We start from the raw sequence: 17,080 nt of genomic DNA on the forward strand, positions 1-17,080 counted from the left end.
TCAAAACTATACTAAGCAGCTCAATAAGTGACATCGCTGGAATCAGAGTCTCTGTCTCTACATGACGCTGGTCTCAGATTAGATGTCAAAAACCTGGTGACAGATTCCCTTTAAGGCACCAATTGTACTTCAATAAGGTACCAATAGTTACACAGGCAACAAGCCATCAGAGCGCTCCACTGCCGGAGAGAATAAACACACAAAATTGCAAAAATGAAAAACTGACTGCACCAAAGGAGTTAAAGGGATTTTCTCCCATAAAAGAAATGGGCTAAAAATAAGTCCTAAAAGAATTGGAGGTCACTGCCCATCATAGTGTTTAGAAAGTACAGGTTATGCAGATGCTTCCATCCACCCCACGCATCATCACATGCCCCCCATGCACAGCCACATGCCCCCACACACCTGGACGTGCCCCCATGTGCCAGCCACATGCCCCTATGTGACCCCACACACCACTTATTCCATAATAAATATTAAACATTATGGAACGAGTGGTGCGAACAATACTGACCTGCAAATTATCCATATTCCTATAAGATATGGTCTAATCCCATGACATGCTCTGGTTTCTGCATTATTGTATATCTATCTACTAAATACCAGATTATACATATATTATTCTTATTGTTTCCACGATGGAATCATTCCACATGATCACACGTCCCCTGCTGGTTATACATCACAGCAGCTCTGATGAAGGCCTGACTGGCCGACGCGTCAAGGACTTTATAAAACGGACTGCAGAGTTACAATAAATATCTCCTTTCTCTTGCTCCTCATTGGATGGCCGAGTTGTCATTATTGGGACTTGAATCCTACTTGAAGCATCAGAAAAACAGTGGTTGTGCCACGTAACCCTTACCTTATATGAGCCATTAGTGACAGATCCGCTCAATGTCCCCCCCCCCATGGATGTCCCCACATCGCCTGATCACCGTTCTCCCATCACTGCCCCCCTTTCACTGTTCCCCCCTCACTGCTATCCTCTCACTGTCCCCTCCATCACTTTCCTCTCCTCACTGTGTCCCATCAATGTCCCCTCATCACTATCCTCTCCTCGCTATCCCCATCATTATCCTTTCCTCGCTGTTTTCCCATCATTATCCTTTCCTCGCTGTTCCCCATCATTATCCTTTCCTCGCTGTTCCCCATCTATGTCCCCCATTACTTTCCTCTCCTCGCTGTTCCCCCATCGATGTCTCCCCATTACTTTCCTCTCCTCGCTGTTCCCCCATCTAAGCCTCCCCATTACTTTCCTCTCCTGACTGTTCCCCATCTATGCCTCCCCATGTCTTTCCGCTCCTCGCTGTTCCCCCAATCACTTTCCTCTCCTCGCTGTTTTCCCATTGATGTCCCCCCATTAATTTCCTCTCCTCGCTGTTCCTCCATCGATGTCCCCCATTACTTTCCTCTCCTCGCTGTTCCCCCATCTATGTCCCATTTCATTCCTCTCCTCGCTGTTCCCCCATCTATGTCCCATTTCATTCCTCTCCTCGCTGTTCCCCCAACTATGTCCCCCATTTCTTTCCTCTCCCCCCTGTTCCCCCAGCGATGTCCCCCATTACTTTCCTCTCCTCACTGTTCCCCATCTATGCCTCCCCATGTCTTTCCGCTCCTCGCTGTTCCCCCAATAACTTTCCTCTCCTCGCTGTTCCCCCATCTATGTCCCCTATTACTTTCCTTTCCTCACTGTTCCCCCATCTGTCTCCCATTACTTTCCGCTCCTCGCTGTTCCCCATCTATGGCCCCTATGTCTTTCCTCTCCTCGCTGTTCCCCCATCTATGTCTCCCATTACTTTCCGCTCCTCGCTGTTCCCCATCTATGCCCCCCATGTCTTTCCGCTCCTCGCTATTCCCCATGTATGTCCCCCCATGTCTTTCCGTTCCTCGCTGTTCCCCCCATCACTTTCCTCTCCTCGCTGTTCCCCCTTTCTTTCCGCTCCTCCCCCATCGATGTCCTCCCATCACTCTCCTCTCCTCGCTGTTCCCCCATCGATGTCCCCCATTACTTTCCTCTCCTCGCTGTTCCCCCATCGATGTCCCCCATTACTTTCCTCCCCTCGCTGTTCCCCCATCTATGTCCCCCATTACTTTCCTCCCCTCGCTGTTCCCCCATCACTTTCCTCTCCTCGCTGTTCCATCTATGTCCCCCATTACTTTCCTCTCCTCGCTGTTCCCCCATCTATGTCCCCCATCACTTTCCTCTCCTCGCTGTTCCCCCATCTATGTCCCCCATTACTTTCCTCCCCTCGCTGTTCCCCCATCTATGTCCCCCATTACTTTCCTCTCCTCGCTGTTCCCCCATCTATGTCCCCCATTACTTTCCTCTCCTCGCTGTTCCCCCATCTATGTCCCCCATTACTTTCCTCTCCTCGCTGTTCCCCCATCTATGTCCCCCATTACTTTCCTCTCCTCGCTGTTCCCCCATCGATGTCCCCCCATTACTTTCCTCTCCTCGCTGTTCTCCCATCTATGTCCCCCCATTACTTTCCTCTCCTCGCTGTTCCCCCATCTATGTCCCCCATTACTTTCCTCTCCTCGCTGTCCCCCATCTATGTCCCCCCATTACTTTTCTCTCCTCGCTGTTCCCCATCTATGTCCCCCCATTACTTTTCTCTCCTCGCTGTTCCCCCATCTATGTCCCCCCATTACTTTCCTCTTCTCGCTGTTCCCCCATCTATGTCCCCCCATTACTTTCCTCTTCTCGCTGTTCCCCCATCACTTTCCTCTCCTCGCTGTTCCATCTATGTCCCCCATTACTTTCCTCTCCTCGCTGTTCCCCATCTATGTCCCCCATTACTTTCCTCTCCTCGCTGTTCCTCCATCTATGTCCCCCATTACTTTCCTCTCCTCGCTGTTCCCCATCTATGTCCCCCATTACTTTCCTCCCCTCGCTGTTCCCCATCTATGTCCCCCATTACTTTCCTCTCCTCGCTGTTCCCCCATCTATGTCCCCCATTACTTTCCTCTCCTCGCTGTTCCCCCATCGATGTCCCCCATTACTTTCCTCCCCTCGCTGTTCCCCCATCGATGTCCCCCATTACTTTCCTCCCCTCGCTGTTCCCCCATCTATGTCCCCCATTACTTTCCTTCCCTCGCTGTTCCCCCATCACTTTCCTCTCCTCGCTGTTCCCCCATCTATGTCCCCCATTACTTTCCTCTCCTCGCTGTTCCCCCATCTATGTCCCCCATCACTTTCCTCTCCTCGCTGTTCCCCCATCTATGTCCCCCATCACTTTCCTCTCCTCGCTGTTCCCCCATCTATGTCCCCCATTACTTTCCTCCCCTCGCTGTTCCCCCATCTATGTCCCCCATTACTTTCCTCTCCTCGCTGTTCCCCCATCTATGTCCCCCATCACTTTCCTCTCCTCGCTGTTCCCCCATCTATGTCCCCCATCACTTTCCTCTCCTCGCTGTTCCCCCATCTATGTCCCCCATTACTTTCCTCCCCTCGCTGTTCCCCCATCTATGTCCCCCATTACTTTCCTCTCCTCGCTGTTCCCCTATCTATGTCCCCCATCACTTTCCTCTCCTCGCTGTTCCCCCATCTATGTCCCCCATTACTTTCCTCCCCTCGCTGTTCCCCCATCTATGTCCCCCCATTACTTTCCTCTCCTCGCTGTTCCCCCATCTATGTCCCCCATCACTTTCCTCTCCTCGCTGTTCCCCCATCTATGTCCCCCATTACTTTCCTCTCCTCGCTGTTCCCCCATCTATGTCCCCCATTACTTTCCTCTCCTCGCTGTTCCCCCATCTATGTCCCCCATTACTTTCCTCTCCTCGCTGTTCCCCCATCTATGTCCCCCCATTACTTTCCTCTCCTCGCTGTTCCCCCATCTATGTCCCCCCATTACTTTCCTCTCCTCGCTGTTCCCCCATCTATGTCCCCCATTACTTTCCTCTCCTCGCTGTCCCCCATCTATGTCCCCCCATTACTTTCCTCTCCTCGCTGTCCCCCATCTATGTCCCCCCATTACTTTTCTATTCTCGCTGTTCCCCATCTATGTCCCCCCATTACTTTTCTCTCCTCGCTGTTCCCCCATCTATGTCCCCCCATTACTTTTCTCTCCTCGCTGTTCCCCCATCTATGTCCCCCCATTACTTTCCTCTTCTCGCTGTTCCCCCATCTATGTCCCCCCATTACTTTCCTCTTCTCGCTGTTCCCCCATCTATGTCCCCCCATTACTTTCCTCTTCTCGCTGTTCCCCCATCACTTTCCTCTCCTCGCTGTTCCATCTATGTCCCCCATTACTTTCCTCTCCTCGCTGTTCCCCCATCTATGTCCCCCCATCACTTTCCTCTCCTCGCTGTTCCCCCATCACTGCCCCCCTGTCCTCTCTTCGTTGTTCCCCCATAGCTGTCCTCTCCTCACTGTTCCCCCATTGCTGTCCTCCCAAAGCTACCCCCCCCCTTACTGTCCCCCATGCCATGTTCCATGCACAGCGCCATGACACCTGTCACTCGGCCACGCCCCCTCCCGGGCTCTCACCTTGACAGAGTCCACCGGATACATGACAGTGTGCTCCAGAATCCCCGCCACAGCCCCGGCCGTCATGTGCGTCAGCGGAGAGACTCCCTCTGGTAAGCTCTCGTATTCGTCACCATCGCCGGGCAAGGCGGGAACTCCCTCCCTTGCTTCCATTGAGAGACCGGGGCTCCGTAGCTCCATGGAGTTGACGGACACACGAGCGCAGCCCCTCCCTCTGCGTGTAGCGAGCAGGCCAAGCTCTGCCCGCTGACTGAAGCCAAAACTCTCCTCTCCAGCCTACAAGTTCAAAGTGACGTCACTGGGAGGGCGGGGCTACCTGTTGGTCCGCGGCCCTCGGCCATAGCGTCCTCTCTCTACCTAGGAGACCAAAGTGAGGGACGCTCCTGATTGGTTCTTGTAAAGTTACAACTTTCACTCTTGCCACGCCCACTTTGGTAAGTGAACCAGCGTGCCACGTGACTACTGCCTGGGATGGAATGCGGGAGAGATCAGAAAACTCGTTTTCGCTTTCCTTAGGTCACGGGATGATCCATCTCTTAGTGATGGGGGGGGGGGGGGCAGGTGCTGCTCACTGGTCCTAGGGGTGGAGTTCACCTTTAAGTATCCTCTGCCATTACCCATATACATGCAGAGCTGTGGAGGTTGATGTTCCATAGCATTGAATTAAAATACCACCCCCCCTAACCACCAGGGACATACTCTATTTTAGAAGTAACATTTAAAGGGATATTTTCACTATGTAAACATATCCAATATAAACGTGTCAGCTGTCAATGCATTGTCCTGTAGGATTCTTGGTTCCATTGTGGTTACCATTCAGACCATTCCATGTCCTTCTTTACACGGTTCGTTCAGAGAACATCATATCCATAGACAGTTATGGTGGAGGATGACCACGTGTACATCATCGCAATGGTATATAGACAAGTCATTACTCCGAAATGTATTTTTCACCATAACCAGGTATACTCCATACCAGCCCCAGATCTCCTTCATGCAAGCTCCAGATCTCACCCATGCCATCTCTGAATCTCCTCCATGCCAGCCCCAGATCTCCTCCATGTCAGCCCTAGATCTCCTCCATGTCAGCCCCAGATCTCCTCCATGCCAGCCCCAGATCTCCTCCATGCCAGCCCCATATCGCTTCCATGCCAGCCCCAGATCTCCTCCATGCCAGCCCCAGATCTCCTCCATGCCAGCCCCATATCTCTTCTATGCCAGCCCCAGATCTCCTCCATGCCATCCCCGGATCTCCTCAATGCCAGCCTCAGATGTCCTCCATGCCAGCCCAGATCTCCTCCATGCCAGCTCCAAATTTCCCCCATGTCAGCCCCATATCACTTCTATGCCAGCCCCAGATCTCCTCCATGCCATCCCCGAATCTCCTCCATGCCAGCCCCAGATCTCCTCCATGCCATCCCCAGATCTCCTCCATGCCAGCTTCAGATGTCCTCCATGGCTGTCCCAGATCTCCTCCATGCCAGCCCCAAATTTCCCCCATGTCAGCCCCATATCGCTTCCATGCCAGCCCCAGATCTCCTCCATGCCAGTTTCAGATTGCCTCCGTTCCAGCCCCATATCTCTTCTTTGCCAGCCCCAAATTTCCTCCGTGCCAGCGTCAGTTCTCCTCTGTGCCAGCCCCGATTCTCCTCCATGCCAGCCCCAGATCTCCTCCATGCCAGTCTCAGATTGCCTCCATTCCAGCCCCAGATCTCTTCTTTGCCAGCCCCAGATCTCCTCCATGCCAGCCCCAGATCTCTTCTTTGCCAGCCCCAGATCTCCTCCGTGCCAGCGTCGGTTCTCATCTGTGCCAGCCCCGATTCTCCTCCATGCCAGCCTCAGATCTCCTCCATGCCAGCCCCAGATCTCCTCCATGTCAACCCCGGATGTCCTCCATGCCAGCCCCAGATCTCCTCCATGTCAACCCCGGATCTCCTCCATGTCAGCCCCATATCTCTATCTGTACTTTTTCTTAGCACACATTTGATGGGTTCACAAAAAAAAGTGGACAGATAGATGGCAAAATGACTGCATGATCAGACTACACACGGTTTTCTTGTAGTCTGTTACCATGGAGACACACAGCTCCACACAGGGTCTATAGACACAAAACGAAGGAACGTTTTGAAACGTTATACTATATGTCCATTATACGTAAATATTTTTGAAAGCCTGGAAAACCCCTGTAATGGGTAAAGCCGGGTCACAATGTGGCAAGATCTCCTCATGAAAGGAATCCTTTGTTCAGGTTTGAGAAGTAAATCTGGATTTCCCTGGAATGTGTAGACGGCACATACAGAGCTCCATACGTGACCGTCCGCGCATCTACTACAGCTCCGCAATAATAAGGGAGGAACCTTCCGTCTGCTGGAAATTCCATCCAAAAAATGAAAGTGACGTTTTCCCAGAAACGTCCTGAGCTGGCGGCTAATTCAGGAATAAATCAGTCATTGACCAGTAATGACATTTTCACCACTTTCAATGGGTTGACCTAGAATAGAAAAAAAATAGTTTTTCTTTTTTTTTTAACAATAATTAAGGATTTTACTTAAACAGTGAAAATAATGAAGCCCATTCCGATGTTCCTTTGTTACATGCACTCTCCGAGGTTTAGGATCCGATTCCCACTGACTGAAGACAGTCAATAGGTTACCATACATACAGGACAGTACAAGAAACAGACTGGACAGGTTCAGGTACAGGATACAAGCAGGACGGGTTCAGGCAGGAAGCAGACTGGCGCATTGACAGGATCAGACTAACCAAAAACCTAATTGCTCAGGCACCTCCCTATAGGGGAAGGTGCTTGAAATACTCAGTGCCTCCTAGCCATAGGCTGGAGAACACTCTCAGAGTGCGCGCTGCCCTTTTAAGAGGCAGGGAGCGAGTGCATTCCATAAGGATATTGTCAGAAGACACCTACACAACATGTGCAGGCCCTGGAGTGTGGAGACCAGAGAAGGTACAGTGCGGCCTCGGTGGTAAGTACGTCGGCATTCCTGCCGGGTGGAGGAAGCGGGAAGGTGCAGGAACGCTGGTGTTACATTCTGAATATCCTTTTAAAATGCCCAAAACTGGATCCCATATTCTAGATGTGGCCTTACAAAGTGATTTTTAGAGAGGTAACAATACGTTGGGATCACGAGATCTAATCTCTCTTTTTATACACCCTAAAATCTTGTTTGCTTTTGCAGCTGCTGCCTCACATTGAGTGCTACTGCTCAACTTACTTGTATCCAAAATGCCTTTCTCCAGTTCTGTAGTCCCGACTTTACTTCCATTTAATGTATACGCAGCTATAGGATTACTGCGTCCTAGGAGTATTACTTTACATTTATCAACATTAAATCTCATTCCAACATATCATCCAGATCTTTTTGTAATATTGTGTTATCAAGGTCCATTTTTAATATCCTACATAGTTTGGTGTCATCAGCAAAGACTGACACTGTACTATCAATCCCATCCACAAGGTCATTAATAAACAGATTAAAAAAGAAAATCGATCCTAGCACAGATCCCTGCGGTCCCCACTGCTGACTATTGCCCATTTAGAGAATGTACCATTTATGACTACACTTTGTTTCCCATCTTTTAGCCAATCCTTACAAATCTGCTTATAGTTTCCCCTAGTCCTTGCTTCTAGAGCTTCCTTACAAGACTTATGTGGCACAGTATTAAATGCCTTTGCAAAGTCTAGATAAATCACATCAGCTGCATTACCAATATCCAGATTTTCACTTTCCTTCTCATAGAATTCTAACATGTTGGTTAAAAACTACTTTTCTTTCAAGAATCCATGCTGATTTTAAAGGGAACCTGTCAGCAGAAATTTCCCCTAAAACCTAACAGATTCCCCCTCTGCAGCTCCTGGGCTGCATTCTAGGAAGGTCCCTGTTATTATTGTGCCCCCTTTCTGACCAAAAAAAAGAGTTTATAAAGAGGTACCTTTTTGGCTTCAGATTCTATAAATCTGACACGGGGGCGGGCAGCCTGATGGCCGTTATTCTGCCCCCTGGTCCTGTATGCCGCCCCCATCGCTGATTTCCATACTTTTGGACGCCGCCCACTGCTCCAGCCATCCCCGCGCATGCCCAGTGCCAGTCTCACGGGACTGAGCACTGTGACTGCTGGTGACGTGTGCGCAGGCAAGTAATTATGGGCGGGACTGTGACTTATCAGCAAGTACCCGCCCATAATCTCGTGAGCGCGCAAACCTCACCAGCGTCACACTGTGCTCAGTGTAGATGCTAGACTGTATGGGCTGCTTCCAGGGATGACGTCCCTTTGTCACGTGATAGTATTTTGAACACGCCCCTATCACGTGACAAAGGGACGTCATCCCTGGAAGCAGCCCATACAGTCTAGCATCTACACTGAGCACCGTGTGACCGCTGGAGAGGTTTGCGCGCTCACGAGATTATGGGCGGGTACTTGCTGATAACAGTCACAGTCCCGCCCATAATCACTTGCCTGCGCACACGTCACCAGCAGTCACAGTGCTCAGTCCCGTGAGACTGGCACTGGGCATGCGCGGGGATGGCTGGAGCAGTGGGCGGCGTCCAAAAGTATGGAAATCAGCGATGGGGGCGGCATACAGGACCAGGGGGCAGAATAACGGCCATCAGGCTGCCCGCCCCCGTGTCAGATTTATAGAATCCGAAGCCAAAAAGGTACCTCTTTATAAACTCTTTTTTTTGGTCAGAAAGGGGGCACAATAATAACAGGGACCTTTCTAGAATGCAGCCCAGGAGCTGCAGAGGGGGAATCTGTTAGGTTTTAGGGGAAATTTCTGCTGACAGGTTCCCTTTAAGTTATTATATTATTATTTGTCATATATTTTTGCATTTCATCTCTTATAATGTCCTCCAAAACACCACTGATGTCAGACTTACCAGATGGTAGTTGCCTGGATCGACCCTCTTACCTTTCTTAAATATTGGTACCACGTCAGCCATTCTTCAATCCTGTGGCACAATTTTTGCTAGAAGAGTCAAAGAAGATAAGATAAAGCAGTCTGTCAATTACTGAGCTCAATTCCCTCACTATCCATGGATGAATGCCATCTGGCTTGAGGGATTTGTCAATGTTTAATTTGATTAGATGCAGGCGTACTTCTTGTGTTAAATTAGTGATATCAGGTGGTGAACTTTGATTTTTGCCTTGTTGAATGATCCATAGAACAGTCAGTTCATTGATGAACAGGGATGAAAAGTGCCTGTTTAATATCTCAGCATTTTCTTTGTCCTCTATAATTATCTTGTTATTATCTTTGAAGGGGCCGATATCATGTATTTTTTTTCTTTTTGGCATGGATATATTTATAAAAAAAATGGGATTTATTTTAATGTCACTGGTGATTTGTTATTCAGTAGCTAATTTTGCTAGCTTGATTCATTTTTTTACATTTCCTATTGAGATCTTTATTCTCCTGAAATGGTACAGTATATCACAAAAGTGAGTGCACGCCTCACATTTTTGTAAATATTATATTATATCTTTTCATGGGACAACACTGAAAATATGACACTTTCATACAATGTAAAGTAGTCAGTGTACAGCTTGTATAACAATGTATATTTGGTGCCCTCTAAATAACTCCACACACAGCCATTAATGTCTAAACTGCTGACAACAAAAGTAAGTTCATCCCCAAGTTAAAATTGCAAAATTGTGCCCAAATTTTCAATATTTTTAAGCATTGCCTTAACTCTTTTGTACATGGAGTTCACTAGAGCATCACAGGAGCCGCTGGAATTCTCTTCCATCCTCCAAGTTGACATAAAAAAGCTGGTGGATGTTAGGGACCATGTGCTCCTCCACCTTCCATTTGAGGATTCCCCAAAGATGCTCAATAGGGTTTATGTCTGGAGATGCTTGGCTGGTCCAGCACCTTTATCCTCAGTTTCATTAACAAGGTAGGAAGGTTGGAGGTGTGTTTGGGGTCGTTATCATGTTGGAATACTGCCCTGTGGCCCATTTTCCAAAGGTAAGGTATCATACTCGACTTTAGTATGTCACAGTACATGTTGGCATTCATGGTTCCTTCAATGAACTGTAGCTCCTCACAGCTGGCAACACTCATGCACCCCCAAGCATCATGCGCTCCCACCACCATGCTTGACTGTATTCATCACCCAATTGCTGCCACATATGCTTGAACCAAATAAGTTTATCTTGGTCTCATCAGACCACAGGACATGGTTACAGTAATCCATGTCCTTAGTCTGCTTGTCTTTTACAGACTGTTTATGGACGTTTGTGTGCATCATCTTTACAAGAGGCTTCTTTTTGGGATGACAACCAAGCAGACCAATTTAATGCAGTGGGCAGCTTATGGTCTGCGTACTGACAGGTTGACCCCCCTACCCCTGTAACCTCTGCAGCAATGTTGGCAGAACTCATACTTCTCTTCTGAAAAGACAACCTCTGGATATGACGGTGAGCATGTGCACTCAACTTCTGTGGTCAACCATGGCGAGGCCTGTTCTGAGTTGAACTTGTCTTGTTAAACCGCTGTATGTTCTTGGCCACCGTGCTGGAGCTCAGTGTCAGGGCGTTGGCAATCTTCTTATAGCCTCAGCCATCTTTGCGTAAAGCAGCGATTCTTTTTTTCAGATCCTCAGATAATTCTTTGCCATGAGGAGCCATGTTGAACTTCCAGTGACCAGTATGAGAGAGTGTGTGAGCGATAACACCAAATATAACACCCCTGCTCTCCATTCACACCTGAGACCTTGTAACACTAATGAGTCAGATGACAGCAGGAAGGGAAAAAAGCTAATTGGGCACAATTTGGCCATTTTCACTTAGGGGTGTACTCACTTTTATGATATACTGTTAATATTTTAAATAGGAGGCTTCCACTTTAAGAACTGGTCAACTAGTACTTACAGGGATGAAGTGTCATATGGAAGATCCGGTATTTTGCACCATGGGCGCTGGAGGATGGAGTCTGACTGGTGCAGGGCAGTATGATAAAGGTGTGCTCACTTTTGTTGCCAGTCGTTTAGACATTAATGGCTGTGTATTGAGTTATTTAGAGGGCACCAATTATACACTGTTATACAAGCTGTACACTGACTACTGTACATTTTATCACAGTGTCAAATCTTCAGGGCTGTCCCATGAAAATATATAAAAAAATATGTGAGGAGTGAGGGGGTGTACTCACTTTTGTGATATTCTGTATTTCAGTATTCTTGGCCTTCAAGATTTTGAATGCCCTTTGTTTTTTGTGTTAGTATACTTTGTACTGTCTTATTTAGTCATATTGGTTTCTTTGTATTCGTGGACATTTTATTACCAGAGGGTGTAAATATTCTACAGCATTTTAGTAGGATATCCTAAAGGGGGCTTTACACGCTACGACATCGCTAATGCGAACTCGTTGGGGTCACGGAATTGGTGACGCACATCCGGCCGCATTAGCGATGCCGTTGCGTGTGACACCGGTGAGAGATTTTGCATCGTTGCAAAAACGTGCAAAATTGCTCATCGGTGACATGGGGGTCCATTCTCAAAAATCGTTACTGCAGCAGTAACGAGGTTGTTCCTCGTTCCTGCGGCAGCACATATCGCTCCGTGTGACACCGCAGGAACGAGGAAGCTCTCCTTACCTGCCTCCCGGCCGCTATGCGGAAGGAAGGAGGTGGGCGGAATGTTACGTCCCGCTCAGCTCCGCCCCTCCGCTGCTATTGGGCGGCCGCTCAGTGACGTCGCTGTGACGCCGCACGTACCGCCCCCTTAGAAAGAAGGCGGTTCGCCGGTCACAGCGACGTCGCCAGGAGGTAAGTATGTGTGACGGGTCTGGGCGATGTTGTGCGGCACGGGCAGCGATTTGCCCGTGTCGCACAACAGATGGGGGCGGGTACCCATGCTGGCGATATCGGGACCGATATCGTAGTGTGTAAAGCCCGCTTTAAACTTGCCCTATTTATCTTTGGTATCCCCAGTATCGTCTGACAGAGCTCTGCTGTTGGGGTTCAAGAGTCCTGATCTCTGGATTGATGAGGAACTCAGCAGTTGGAATATCCCTTTAAGGTTGGGTTCATGCTTTTTCTATTTCCTTGGCTGGCTACGAGCCCCATATTTCGATTCTGTAATACGCCCAATTCATGACATCTTACAAATACTTATAGCAGCAGAATGAAGACTCCAGCACATGGAGATGGTGGCCGTCCAGAATGTCTCCTCAGATAAGACTTTGACTGATAATTTTGACACTTCAAAAGAAGAAATTCTGCCGTGTCAGCAGATAGAGCCAGCCGTGCCATAATGTCTTCAAGAAAACAGGAAAATGGGACATTTCATAAATTATTTCTTGTTTTGTGTCCTTAAAGGGAACCTGTCAGGTGCAATATGAATCCAGGACAACGAGCAGTCCTGGGTGTATATCGCTAATCCCTGCCTAACTGTCCCTGTATACACTAGCATAGATAAAGAGATCTTTAGAAGAAGTATTTGTAACTAAAGACCTTTTATCGTATGCTAATGAGCATGGGGACTAGTCCCCTGGGCGTTAGTTCCCCTGGCTAGTGGGCTCCATTAGCATGTTAGTACGCCCCTGTGGGTGTAATAACATGCTAATGAATGCGCAGTGTCAGAAGAAGATCTCACTCACCTCCCCGCCGCCATCGTGTCTGACTTCTGGACTTCAGCATTACTGCCCATGATCCTGGACTTCCGGTCATGCGCACTACTTCAGTTTGAAGCTAGGACGCGTACACCCGGCTTCATAGTGGGCATGACTGCAACTCTGGGGTCATGCGCACTGAGCCGAAATCCAGCATCGGATGCGATGGCAGCGGAGAGGTGAGAGCGACCATCCTGTGATGCTGCACATTCCATTTATTAGCATGTTAGCAAGCCCGCAGGGGCCTACTAACCTGCTAATGGGGCCAACTAGCCAGGGGAACTAACACCCAGGGAACTAGTCCCCTCACTCATTAGCATACAATATAACATCTTTACAAATACTTTTTCTAAAGATCTCTTTATCTATGCTAGTGTATACAGGGACAGTTAGGCAGGGATTAGCAATATACACCCAGAACTGCTCGTGGTTCTGGGTGCATATTGGACCTGACAGGTTCCCTTTAAAGCCTATACGGTTATACAACCGATGCCTGCTGTAAAACATGAAAATACAGGGATAGGGCTATAGAGGATAGGCTGGATTCTAGAAAAAGTCATTATAGTTAATAGATATGGTGCCAGCCTTGTCCAAAGGGTAAAAGTCAATAACTGCAATACCAGGTGTAATCAATGTACAAGAGTGATGCCGTTTCTAAAAAAAAAATGTTGGAGAAACAAGACAGAGACTGAGAGCAAGGATGAGATCTCACCGCCACACAATTACAGACAAAAAAAAACATTTACCTGTGGCCAAACATGTCTATGCTTCAGGACACAACATAAACCACATGAAAAATGTCATATTAAAAGACAACTTCAGATCACATAATCATTGAAGGGTCTGGGAATACAAATTCATTTAAATGTTTAATTCTGTGGACACAGGACTCAACCTGTCAGGAGGATTTATGGCCCATTACAAAATCTGAGAGGTCTGCTCCAGAGACTCACCAGACCTCTGATCCTACATGGATATTGGGACAATAAAACTTTCACACCACTAATCAAAGCTAATTAAGGATTCACTCACTAACCTCAGTGTTTGTTTATTTAAATGTCTTTTATTATGCCATCCCTCTGCTCTGTTTGTGTATATATTTGTGTTTCTTCAGATATTTTGTCATACCATGCCTGATGAAGGGACCTGAGATGTCTCGAAAGCTTGCTTTGTAACATCATTTTATTTTATTTTAGTTAGCCATTAAAAGGTATGATTATAATTTTGTTTCTCTCATGGAGAACAATCAAACAGCTTGTAAATATGGCACCTCTTGTCTAGGAAAGTGGGCACTTCTGAGGTGGCTGGCAACTTTAGCAATGGACTTTATCTCTGAAATTTAAAATCCACCCACCCCCCCTTTTTGAGAACAGGTAGAATTTTTAATAAGAGGCAAATTGCAAATGGACTTGTAATATCACTTTTTTAATAACACAAGACAGCCCCTTTAAAGGAAACCGGTCACCACCACTGAGCTCTTACATACAGTATTCTGGAATGCTGTATATAAGAATCCAGGCCACACTGTATAATGTAATAAACACTTTTATAATACTCACCTAGAGGGCGGTCCGGTCCGATGAGCGTCGCTGCTCTCGGTCTCGCTCCTCATCTCTGCGGCAATCTCCATCCTCCTTCTTCTGAGGCCTGTGTGCATGACGTGTCCTACACCATCCACACAGGCCGGCATTGAGGTCCTGCGCAGGCGCACTTTGATCTGCACTGCGCATGCGCACTACAATACTTTGATCTGCCATGAGCAGGGCAGTTCAAAGTGCGCCTGCGCAGGACCTCAATGCCGGCCTGTGTGAAGGATGTAGGACGCGTCATACACACAGGCCTCAGAAGAAGGAGGACGGCGATCGCCGTAGAGAGGAGACGCCGGACTGGAGAGCAGTGACACCCATCGGATCGGACCGCCCCTTAGGTGAGTATAATAAATGTGTTTTTTTACGTTATACAGCGCGGCCTGGGCTCTTATATACAGTATTCTGGAATGCTGTATATAGGGGCTCACTGGTGGTGGCCGCAGCTTATAGTCGCCAAATCTGGTGACAGGTTCCCTTTAAGTGACTCGAATTGTGCGTCCTTCTTGATTTGTATAGCTCTACAGTAGCAGCTGTGATCTAAAACCTGTTTTGCTGTGTGTATACTTTCCTTCCGGCTCAGTGGTTTTGTAATCCTGTTACCTCCAAGTAAAGCCACTCCCAAATACATATACACATGCTGGTGCAAGGAAAGGCAGCTGTAAGAAATCTACTCACTCTTCCGTACGGCGAAGGAACTGCGAAAATTTCCTTTGAGGATCGATATCAACAAGAGCAGAAATATCACAAAATGAAGTCAAAGCAAAAAGTTCTTTAGAAAAGCCCTTGTACGATGTGTGAAATCACCAAAGAAAAAAAATCATAAAAAATATATATATTTTATTGAAAAAATTAATTAGTTAAAAAATCCTTTATGGAACCAATCATGGTAATAAGTGGGAACAAAAAATATTTATGTAGATAGGGTTACTCTAAAAAAGACAAAAAAATGAGGTAATAAATAACAGAGGGACCACTGAAGGCAAATGTTAAAACTCCATCCAAAAATAGTCAATAAATCTGGAAAAGAATTTACATATTTAAATGAAGAAATAAATAAATACCAATGCATATTGCAGTAATTGTGTCCCAATTGTAAACATCTATGTAAATAATAAAGTGCAATAGTGCTTGATAGAATTTCTAATTGGGATACTGCATGAAAGATTAAATATGGTGTAATAGAAGATGTGATAAATACCTAATGCAGGGTCCATGAAACTCGTCAGTCTTCAGCCCGACGCGCATTTCGTCTAGCATTGATGTCCTCGTTTTTTGTCTTCTTTTAAGTAACCCTGTCTATGTAAATATTTTTTGTTCCCACTTACTACCATGACTGTTTCCATAAAGGATTTTTTAACAAATGAATTTTTTCAATAAAATATATATTTTTTATGAATTTTTCTTTGGTGGTCTTGACTTTTATGAACAGTTTCATGCCTTATATCTATTCATAGGGGCTTTTTGATATCACAATTGTTTTTTGTAGACACCTTACCAGGGGATTTTTTGATTATGCTTGTACGATGTGCGCCTGATCTGGGCTAGTGCCGGCCACCGTCACATGCCATGAAAATTGTAAAGGAGAAGGGGAGATGAATGAACGATTTCTGTGCCTGCGTTACAGGCATTAGCCCCAGGTTGACTCCAGGCCTGAGAACTGAACTAATGGCAAAAGAGTTTCTCTTTTCATCATGTTGTTCTGGAAGACATTTTATTTGTGCTACTGCAGTACTTTTTACAGTGTTTTGATTGGCCTAGTAGTAAATTCCATCAAAATACACCGTAGAGAAGTGACAAAATGCTTAAAGCAAATCTGTTAGCAGGTTTTTGCTACGTAATCTGCAAGCAACTGAAAGCCTAATCCCAGCAATGTGTCACTGTGTTGCTGTTTCAATAAAATCAGTGTTTTATCAGCAAGAGATTATTGTGCTGCCCCCGCAACAGCCGACAGGCTGCTCGGATCCAGATCCGAAGTGGCTCGAGGGGTCTCCGGACCCGAGGCGGGGTCGCGCGGCCTCTCGAAAATAAAAGGGGATTAGAAAGGGTGGATTGGATTATGTTCGTGACGCAACCCACGGTTCGTGGTAAAAATTGGGATACCACCGCTACTGCGTTTAGGGGAGATGGGAGCGCCCGGGAGTGATGGAATGGCAGCAATTGATGTTAACCTCTCTGTGGGCAGGGGAAGGTGTCCCAGGGCTCGGTGCTGGCAGGCTGGAGATCCGTTGGGAGCAAAGGGGCACAACGTACTCACACAGTCCAGAGATGCTAACACTGACACCGGGGAAACCAAAGTATTGAACGTCCTGCAGCCTTAATCCGAACACGTTGGGTCCGTGCCCTTTTGCCGTTGCTGGTTGGTCT

General features: G+C 47.3%; 1 protein-coding gene across 1 annotated transcript in view; it reads right to left on the reverse strand.

The window, feature by feature from the left end:
• The window catches only part of SLC25A37 (solute carrier family 25 member 37), a 36,645-nt gene extending 31,869 nt beyond the window's left edge, over positions 1-4,776 (reverse strand). Inside the window, exon 1 of the mRNA XM_075342942.1 lies at positions 4,493-4,776. Coding sequence (XP_075199057.1) covers positions 4,493-4,672 — 180 coding nt within the window. The 5' untranslated portion in view covers positions 4,673-4,776. The remainder of the gene's footprint in view (positions 1-4,492) is intronic.
• Positions 4,777-17,080: the final 12,304 nt, after the last annotated feature.

Source organism: Anomaloglossus baeobatrachus, chromosome 4 (genome assembly GCF_048569485.1).
Source record: "Anomaloglossus baeobatrachus isolate aAnoBae1 chromosome 4, aAnoBae1.hap1, whole genome shotgun sequence".
Classification (NCBI taxonomy): Eukaryota; Metazoa; Chordata; class Amphibia; order Anura; family Aromobatidae; genus Anomaloglossus; species Anomaloglossus baeobatrachus.